At 39.5% G+C, this 10,911-nt stretch overlaps 1 protein-coding gene across 3 annotated transcripts in view; it reads right to left on the bottom strand.

The window, feature by feature from the left end:
• OSBPL9 (oxysterol binding protein like 9) overlaps window positions 1–10,911 on the bottom strand; it is a 77,086-nt gene that overhangs the window by 27,368 nt on the left and 38,807 nt on the right. For 2 of the 3 annotated variants that reach the window (XM_044429850.1, XM_044429852.1), the window contains 2 exons: window positions 7,928–7,978; window positions 1,675–1,713 (listed from right to left, as the gene is read on the bottom strand). In XM_044429850.1, the coding sequence (XP_044285785.1) occupies window positions 1,675–1,713; window positions 7,928–7,978 (90 nt within the window). The remainder of the gene's footprint in view (window positions 1–1,674; window positions 1,714–7,927; window positions 7,979–10,911) is intronic. The other variant, XM_044429851.1, reaches the window with a different exon arrangement.

The raw sequence follows: 10,911 nt of genomic DNA, 5'->3' as shown, positions 1-10,911 counted from the left end.
TACAGTTCAAGGGTTGAAAAGCTGTGGACAAATGGGAAATTCTGTACCAAGAATGCATGTTAGGGGAGACTGCAGATGAAAAAAGTTTAAATTTCTAGGTGGGTAGCTTTAGAAAGAAAAGCCAGAGATTGAATGTAATAGATACAATGGGATACCTGCAAAACTGTCATGGACTGGAAACAGATGAACACATTCATGCTTAAGCATGAATCATGACAGCAGGACAAGCCAAGTCTTCACACTGTTGATGTGCACCTGAGCAACCCCCAGAGCATATCAAGGCAGCACTGTGGGTGTTATTCAGGTCTGCGTTATCAGACTGGTGGACTTGACAGAAGCATATTCTTGACAGGGATGCAGAGTACAATCCCTACAATCACAGAGGACACCATTATGTCCTCAAAAAGACAAACTTCAAGTCTTTGAAAAACTAGTGTGTGTACACAGGCTAGCTATTGTAGAAAGCATATTTGTGGCTCTGATTCCTTGAAAGAGCTTTGAATATAGGGCTCAGTGTGTATTTCGGGACTGGGATATATGTTTTATATAGCAACTCAGTACTGTTGCTATTAGAAATTCAAAGCATGAAGTGTTATTACAAGCCAAGGCTTCTTTAACTACACTATACTCATCACAAGATTTATTGTCCTAAAGAAATTACTGTTCCTTGGCCACCTGTCAATCTCCATTCCCCACAAAATGGGAATAGGTTCAAATACTGCAGTACTCATATGGAATTATACCAATGATGTTTAATTTTATTTTCTATCTCTGCATAGGGTAAACAAGGGCTCACTTTTAATTTCCATTTGAAGACCAGAAAGAAAGATCATCTTTCTTTTAAAAATATTACATGTATATGAATCCAGACTTCTCTTTTAAGTTTGAAACTTGCTCTGCAACTAAATTTTCTCTGATACTGCCTTATGTTTCACAGAATTACACAGAAACAAGCTACTTTATATTCACAACATTACGATATGAGAAATCTTAGAAGTTCTGCATCCTTCCATCATGCATTTGTGTTTGGCTACCATGGGGCCCAACACGTAAACTTTTAAAAAATGGTTTTGAAGATTTTTATTTTTCAATTTTCACCCATGAGGAGAAATTTGACTTTGAATACTCTACAGTTTATTAAAGTATTTACAGACTTAGTTAAAAACAAGTGAAGAAGATTAGAAACTGCACAAGACTCCGCTGGACTTATTTAAGCTAAATTGCTATTATATCTTCCTACCAAGAAGAGAAGCAGCAGTCAGAACACTATATACAAATAGAAATCAAAAGCAGAAACTATATATAAAAACACATGTAAAAAGAACAGGAAAAAATTAAAGAAATAGGCTGTCTGACCAGCCAATAAGTTTAAGATCCTATCAGATCCAATTCAATGATGAAATTATCACCCCCATTTCATCTTATTAGCAGCTTTGTCTTAATTAAAAACAGTATTCTAATAAGAGAAAATGTGATTTAATATTCTTAATTGTGGCAGTGGTAATTGATTTCAGAAGTTTTAAGTGATGAAATATAGAGAAAAAGATACTAGAAACAAGACCAACAGGAAGAATTTTTTTAGATGAGAGGATGTTCAAGTCCCTGCATTCACATGACTGTAGCTTTAATGTTCTGCAGAAATAAAGGGAGATAAAAGATTACATTTAAACTTACTATAAGTCCATCTGCGTGCTTCTCCTCATTACTTTGGTCCTTAAGGAAAAATGTTACAAATATTAACATATCAAGTTGTTATAAATATTATCTTGCGTTAGTTTATATGAACATGACACATATTTCCTTTCCCAACCCATTCTAAGCATCATACGATCCTTTAAGGCAAGTTAAATTAAGAGAGTATGACCAGACCAAGGTCACATAGTGGGGTCAGGGGTTGAATCTGTTTGAATCAGTAAGGAATACAAATCTCTCTCAGTTACAAGTGTCATGTTACAAATATCAGGTGACTTTTAGGAGTTGTCACTGAACAGTGTAACTGAAACAGAATGGACAGAGAAATAATTCAGTTCTACAGACAGTATTTCAATCTATCAATCATCAAGCCAATACGCACAAGATTTTCCTTTCTCAAAATGCAACTGGATTAGGGGATAACTACACTTGCTATTATAATTTTTGGACTTAAGTTGGAAACTTGAAAACTTACCCTTTCCTCACCTTGGGAATAATTAATAAATGCAATACTATGTATGAATCCTAGGTAATACTAAGTATGAACTTCCCAACTGATGGCTCTCAACTAACTTTTTGAACAGGTGGGGTCTGACCTTGTTAGGTATTGTCAGCATACTAATGATCTTCTCAGGGTTTGTTTGTTTTTTTTTAATTTTCAGGGAGTCATGTCATCTGCTCTGAAAGGGAGCAGTGAAAAGTGGGGAATATTTTCCCTTCTGAAGCAGCTGGGGACCCATCAAAAGTATCAAAAATATTGAGTATACCGAGAACTGTCAATTCATCGCTTGAAATCTAGAGGGTCCCATTGCTACAAGGAAGATCATGTTACTACCTCTTTCAGTGCACTTACTTTTCCCTTTTATTTAATTTCACTCCTATGTCACCACCCCATTACCCAAATGTTCCCTTTAGCAGTGATTTCAACTGACACCTCAGAAACTGTGTGCAAATTAGCTTATAAATGTAGTCTCGCCTTGCCAATTTCCATCTATGTTATCAACTGCAATTTTATCCCTTTGAGATAGCTGAAATTTACAAGGACATCAGCCATGCAAGACTATATATTGGACAGCTGTAAGTGCACTATTGTGCACCTAAGACTAACACATTAAAGATATTTTTTTTAAAAATTACAAAGTGTAGTGGGGTGTGAAATCAGTGCCTACAGCAAATAATGGATTAGATGAGGGCCAATAAATTGAAGCTAAGTCCTGACAAGGCAAGGGTGCTGCTGGATGGTTTGTGCACTCTATTCACTCCAATCTGGATAAGGCTACTTATCTGTTAAAGCAAGTTTATGGAAGGATAGCTTTCTCTCTTTTTTGCTGAAGAATTGTAGGGACTTCTGAACTATGTAGGATGGAATGAAGGGACTGCTGGGAGAGGTATAATCTCTCAAAATTGGTCTGGTATCCTAAATTAACTTAAGAAAAGTGTTATAAGGAAAGTTGCCCATCCCTTCCTTCTCAGCAACTCCCACTGTTCAGGAAGGATGCTGACATCCAGAGTGGCTTTCAGGCAGCTGTATAGGAGAAAAGGGAATAGGAAACCTTCCTTCCATGAATTTCTTAAAGTTCCCTTACTTTAAGATCCAAGCTATAAATTGATAAAATAAATGAAACACCACACTGCATGTACATTTAATGTGCTGCAAATATAGGACAAACTAAATCAAAACTTGTGTTCAGGTTTAATCAAGTAGAGAATGCACAAGGGAGTTTCTATATGAATGTCATGATACATAAGAATGAGAAATCTGTATGACAAATAAATGGATCCCAGGCAATGACATGCAGGCTACTTTTACCTGATGTCACCTGTGTGTTGCTTTTTGCCAATACGAACAAGATACAAAAAGTCAGGATGCAACCAGCAACACAGAAGTTAAAGATGCCCAACTGTTGTCTTCTTTTAATCACAGGTCATCTTTGGAACCAAAAGCATCATCCAGTGGAATCCTGGGATAACCAGTGGTTCAATCAAGTGGCAACAGCAGAGCTTATGTTACACCTCTTCCAAAAATTATGTAAAGTTTTCCAGGATTTCATACAGGAATACAGAGCAAAGATACCAGTAACAGCTGAGGGCAGTCAGAACCACATGAGGGTCAGGTCACATATCTGTTACACAACACTACATTGACACATGATTTTGCAATATAAACAATGCCTTGAAAGACTGCTCTAGGCATTTTAAGAGTAGTTGTGCATTGGGAGCATATCTACAGAATCCTTCAGTACTCTAGCATGAGCAATATCCTGTAAAGAATAAGTATAAGAAACAGTGCTAGTGATTATTTTAATCAAAGTGGCAGAATATCAAAAGGCATATCAGAGACTACAGAAACACCATAGAATGTTGGGAATCAGCCAAATCATATATTAACAAATTTACTGGAAATGTGACTAATGATGCATATATCTATCTATATAAAGGTGGAATGAGAGTTTGTAATCACATTATTAGTTTTTAAATGCCAGTATAAAAAGAGAATATACTCTATCAGATCTGTGACATAGACAGGGTTCATATGAGATAACAAAGGCTTATTTTCTCTCATCCTTTCTAGCAAATTTGAGCAATTTCTTCTGACAGGGAAATATATGCAAAATTACAGAGCTGTAAATTTATCTGTACAAAAATAATAAAAGGAACTGAAATACTAAAAATAAAATCCTTCTGATAGCTGTCAAAAGAGTGTTTGTGGAAGTGGGGTAGGATGTAGATCTATCTTCTTCACAGTACCTAGTGGCTTGGGGAAGTGTGGAAAGATGGAATGGAATTAGAATAGTCAAGGCAACACTAAAAAACTAGAGGGTCACACTCAAAGGTGGGAAGATATACATACATCCTCATTTTGCTAATGCCCATGGATGTTGCCTACTGAACTATGACAATAGACATTTACGTAAATAGGACATTTCCCAGGGAAGGCTCTATGCTTCAGTCTTTTGTAGGCACATGCCTGTACAGGACTGGAAAACAACAAAATTGTAAACAAATAGTGCACATTTGTGCTCCCTTCCCCAAAGGGTAATGAGTCATTGGTGGTCATTTCAAAGTCTTGCTTGGAAACTGGTGGAGCAGCTGTTACTGGCAAAAGCATGAAGCTCAAAAACCGAAAAAAGGACTCAAGAAGAACATGGGAAAGAGGAGAATAAGCTGTCAAACACATCATGGGTTGTTCCACAAGCAAGTCACACAATAAAGATATTCAGAGCATAGGCTGCTGTGCCATGCAAACTCATTTATTAACGTTCATTGATCACTATACTAGGCTCTGTTTTTCAAAAAACCAGGGGTAGGTAAAAGTTTGCATATGATAGAACAAAAACTGCTATTAAAGCAAGGGAGAGGTTCATTCTCTCAACCTAATGCATGATCGTACATTGTATTCTTGTTATGCCATGCTATCTGGTAGGCTATGAAAAGCTTAGAAATGTATCTATTTTGAATTCTTTTTTATGGAACAAACAGGTAATAGATTTCATAGAACCTATCCTACAGAATAGAGCATTCAGCCCATGACATATTACTGTGTAAGGAGCTAGAAAAGCATGGCTTTCAGTAGCTAGCACAAATATTGCCTTAATAGAGTTGAAATATAATCAATGAACTGAAAAAATACATTAAAGCACATATGGATTTTGTCTCAGCCAATGGAATCCCTCCTTTTAAAAGTCCCAACTGTATCACTAGGCCTGAAGTTATACTTTATCTAGACAAAATGTCTAATTATGATATACTAATCCCATGTTTAACTGAGTTATCCCAGGTGTGACTGGGTTAAACTAGGGCAATAGCAACCTAATGCTGAAATCACAACACACCATAGGCCAATTTAACTTGCATAACTTGCTATTTCTTGGTTTTAAGCACAATGCAGAACATATACAGGCAACTTGTGGTCTGTGTATAGTCCTGAATTGCTCTGTCTGCAGCCCGTAGAGCCACCGGGTGCACCACTGTGATGCAAAGCATGGGCCACCATTGCTCTTTAAAGGGCATTTGGTATCAGGGCCCTTGGGGGTTCATCATACAGAATGCGAGCGAAGGGCAAGTTTAAAGCCCTTCTCTCCTGCTAATGACTCTGATGCAGAGATCACCTCTTTCCCACTGCTATTAACAGCAACATCTGTATCAGGCTCATTGAAGGCGGAAGAGCTTTGGCTTCACCCTCCTTCAGAAATGTGGCAACATCTTTGCTGCACTATTGTTTGCACAGCAATGTCCCCATCCCATCACATTTTCTGTGAGGAAAGGGTGTTTAAACCTTCCCATGTTGTGCACTGAGAGACACGTTTTCGAGCTCCATCCCATCACTCAGCACTGCATGTGGCTCTTGGGGCCAAAAAAAATTGCCCATACACTGATGCAGAGCAAAGTGGTTAAGTATACTGTGCTTTGGAGCAAACTGCTGCTTTACCTTAATCCATCACATTTGAGAAACTGAGTATTGCCTAACAAAGACCTAAAAGACAAAACAGTCTCCAAGTATAGGCTTGAAATAGAGGAGCTCTCACCTTATCCTGAATGAGTTATGAAGACAAAGCAACAGCATTTATTGCATTTTCCTGGAAGTATGCTGCTTTTTCTTCATTTTTCCTTTCCTTCTATTTTTATTGAAGTTTTAACTGACATGGATATGGGGAAATTGGAAAGGAGAAAAGTCTAAAAATTGAACTGCACTTGCTTTGTAATTATGCAAAGGTCTAAAAATTTATTTATAAATAAATAAATAAAAATTCTGCATAAAATACTGTTGATCCAAGGTAAGGAAGTGCTTTATTTGGAATCAATTCAACAGTCCATCTGGACCAATTCTGCCTGTCTTGACTGACATTCACTTCATGGTTACTGTAAGTCCTATCCATTCTGCCAGCAGATATCCTTCTAATGTTAACTTCAAAACCTTCTTGAACACATTGTTTCTATCGTTCCATTAGGACTTCTATTTTTCTCTGGAGAAATTGCCAAGCCTGGCTATAAATTCATGGAATATGAACGGTCCTGAAATAATTATGTTTCAATAAATAAATAAATAAATTCAAACTAATATTTTCTGTAATTATAAGACATTAACACTATAGTTCTCAGTATGCTTATCAGTGATCAGTAACCGCTGTCACAAGATTCTGATGATGCAATGTAAACTATGGTTGTGCTCCTACCACAAGAACACACTGGACAGTGGGATGACTAAGTGGCATATGACAACTTTTTTTTCAAGCCATTTCCTAAGCTGCATGGCGCAAGCAACAATTCTGTGTAGTGTTCTTCTGTCATGCCACACTCATTCTTTTTGTCAGGTTTGAAGACAGTATTTTCCCCCTCCAATGCTGAGGTTTGCATACCTTTCATTTTCTTGTCCAATCTGAAGGAGCAAATATAATTCTACTACCTATCCCACAACAAGACCCTCCTTTTTTCCTGGCAAACCATTATGTGGGAATATAAATGAAGTTGTCTTTTTTAAAAAAATGTGTTGTGTTGTTCTTGAGCACAAATACATTGGCGTTCACTTGCTTTAAGCATGTAGAAAAGTTCCATAATCCAATTTATGATTAGAAATTTTGGTTATGCCACAAAAGTTAGTGTTCATCCCCCTGCCCCCATTTCTGGCATGGCAGGAACTTCAGCACTATATGTTTGGAATTACTAGGCCTATTAAGGTTAGAACATAAATCCAAAATTTAAAGCAGATTAGTACATGCAAACACACTCTGAGACTATGTATTAAATCTGTTCACACTGGTTTCTTTCTGCCTTACCTTGGGGATTTCCACAAAAATGACAGAATAAGTTGCATGAGAATGCATAAGACATCAAAAGAAATTAAATCTACCTTCCCAAACCAAACATGAAGAACAACGTCAGAACATGTGTGATGGTAGCAATGTTTTACCACAACTGAAGGATAAGTCTATTCACCACTGATTTAATACGAAAGGCCCAGCATCTGAATAAGCCATCTCTGTCATACAAGTGACTGTTCAAAAGTGTTTGAGAAGTTACTTGCTCAAGTTATAAGACAGTTTACTGATATACCCAAATGGGCACTAATTTGCAATCCACCCATAGAAAGCAAAAGGAGGGTAATGAAGTAGTACCCCTTTCACTGCTGAATTGAATTGTTTGCCACAACTTCACCACCACAGAAGATCAATGCCAAACAATTTATTCTGAAAGTATTATACTGGACAAACTTTGTACTGTTATCAGATATACTTACTTTAGCAATCTGCAGCAACACAATGCAATGCTTTATTGATTCAACCATGCTCTAAGGGGGACAAAAACAAATGTTTTAGAAATTCTAAAACTGTTTATAATAAGGTAACAACAAAAGTGAAAATGCTTGGAAAGATTGGCTGTTATATTTATTATCAATCTGCAAGAGAAGTCTCTGAGAATATTCATCATCCTACATTGCTGTACTGAAATGAGTGACTGAGGGTGCAGAAAATGTATTTTCAACATCAAATAGTGATCTGCTATTAATATTAAAGGGATTATGGCTTTGCTTCAAGACTTATAACACTAAACATGGAAAAGATACTTGACTCATCCCGAACTTAGTGAACAGAAAGAATTTTGAAGAAAATTGGGTTAAAGCCATTTTTAAAAGCACAGCAATATCCCAACAGTTTTGCCTTAGGGTTCTTTAGGTTACTACATTAGCAAAAATAATAGACTAAGTTTGCAGACTTTTTCCTACTGCCCTATCCAGCTGATGAAAAAGAGTGAGGAAAGATTGTGTTTCTGTGTTGGAGTGTTGGGAGGAGGAGTGTCTGTGTGTGTGTGTGGGGGGGGGGTAGAAATGGAAAGTGAAGAATCAATATGCATGTGTGCAAGGGAAAGAATGGCCCAGAATGGCACACAAGAGTCTATTTTACCCACAGTGAGCCAAGGTGTATGCCAGGAACCATCTGGGATATACAACCCCCAATTAGTGATTGTTATGTCATGCAGATCCCTACAATAAACTAAGGTCTATGTGTGTTTATATGTAAGTGTGTCTGTGTAGGAGCAAGGAAGTATGCCTCTGTGCTTATCTCTACGTCTGTAAGTGTGTATGTGTTTATCGCACACAGGGAGAACATTAGTCCTGGTCTCACTCATTGACACACAGCTCCCATGTCCTGCTTCTGTATGTGACTCTAAGGAGTAAAAGGGCTGTCCACCCTGCGAGAGAAGGGATGCAAAAGGCATCAAAAGAATTTGTTTTACGTTTTTATGTCTTGAATGGAAAGCAAATTACATATAAACGTCTAAGAACTCTCACTGCATTTTAAATTTAACATAAAATTAGAATGTGGATCTTTAGATGTTGTTGGACTCCAACTCTCCCCAGCCAATCTAATATGACCAATGATCAGGAATGATGGGAACTGTAATCCAGCTACAACTGGATAGCCACAAGCACTCTGCCTTGAACACAAAACATAACTGTTGTGCAAGGTCACAGTATTTCTACTTGCCTTCCTTAAAAGACAATAGGAAATACAGCAGGACCCCTATAGAAACACAGAAACAGAGCGAGTCAGAAGGGGCCTCTCGGGCCATCTAGTCTGACCTCCGGCACCAGCCAGCTCCACTCACAACATGCCCACCATGTGGACATCCAGCCTATCCTTGAACACCCACACCAATAGGGCCTCAACAACCTCTCATGGAAGCCCATTCCACACCCTAGGGGTTCTGACTGTCAGGAAGTGCTTCCTGGCATCCAAATGGAACCTTGGCTCCCTGAGCTTTGCTCCATTGGAGCGTGTCCTGCCTTCCTCTGCAGGGGAGAACAGGTCTCTACCCATCTCCATGTGACATCCCCTCACATACCTGTATGTCGCCAACATACCCCCTCTGAGTGTCCTCTTCTCCAGGCTGAAGAGACCCAGTTCCCTCAGTCTCGCCTCATACGGCATCCCCTGCAAACCGGCCACCAACCTTGTGGCCCTACGCTGCACTGACTCCAACCTGGCTATATCCTTTCTGTAATGAGGGGCCCAAAACTGAACACAATACTCCAGTTGCGGGCGCACTAGAGTCGTGAAGAGTGGTAGTAATACCTCTCTTGATCTAGAAGCCACACTTCTGGCTATGCAACCAAGGGTGGCGTTCACACTGCTGACTCATGTTTAGCGTGCAGTCAACCAATACCCCGAGGTCCCTTTCACAAGTGCTGCTCTCTACTCACTTGTCACCTAACCTGTACTTATGACAGCTATTCCTATGCCCCAAGTGCAAGACCTTGCACTTATCCACACTGAACGCCATCCTGTTGTCTCCTACCCACTTCCACAGTCTGTCCAGATCCTTTTGGATCTGGAGTACCTGCTCCTCAGTTGTGGCCACTGCTCCAGTTTTAGTGTCGTCTGCAAATTTGATCAGCAGACTGTTCATCCCTTCTTCCATGCCGTTAATGAAAAGATTAAACAGGATCGGCCTCAAGACAGAGCCCTGGGGGACCCCGCTTGTCACTGGCTGCCATCCCAATGATTCTCCACTAATGGTTACCTTCTGCTTTCAGTCAGTCAATCATGCCCTAATCCACCGGACAGTGCTTTGGTGTGTCCCAAAACTCCTCAGTTTCTCCACCAGGATATCATGGGACAATTTGTCAAAGGCCTTGCTGAAATCCAGGTATACCACATCCACTGCATCCCCTCCATCTAGCCATCTCGAAACCTCGTCATAGAATTCCACAAGGTTTGTCTGGCAGGACCTGTTTTTGCGGAAGCCGTGTTGTGTGGCTGTCAGCCTCCCTCCATAATAGATCTCTCTCTATTATGAGCCTTTCCATTCTTTTTCCTACAATGGACATAAGGCTAACCGGTCTATAATTTCCCCATGTCCTTTCTACTACCCTTTTTGAAAATTGGGACAATTGATGCCACCCTCCAGTCCTCTGGAACGTCACCCGTTCTCCACGAGGTCTCAAAAATGGAGGCCAGCAGGCATGAGAGAACCCCTGCCAACTCTCTAAGTACTCTCGGGTGTAACCCATCAGGGCCTGGCGCCTTTGTAATGTCCAATGCCCTGAGGAGCCCCTCGACTTCAAGGGGTGGTGACTCTAATATGTGCCCCTAAGTCCCCAGCCTCATCTAATCTCCTATGCAGATATCCCCCGTCCTGCTTTGGGGAGAACACAGAGGCAAAATAGTCATTTAGCATCTGTGCCTGTTCCCTCATATCAGTCACTGGTTCTCCTTCCTC

Source organism: Varanus komodoensis, unplaced genomic scaffold, assembly GCF_004798865.1.
Source record: "Varanus komodoensis strain SLA01 unplaced genomic scaffold, ASM479886v1 scaffold20_1, whole genome shotgun sequence".
Classification (NCBI taxonomy): domain Eukaryota; kingdom Metazoa; phylum Chordata; class Lepidosauria; order Squamata; family Varanidae; genus Varanus; species Varanus komodoensis.
This window is presented reverse-complemented; position numbering and strand designations above follow the sequence as displayed.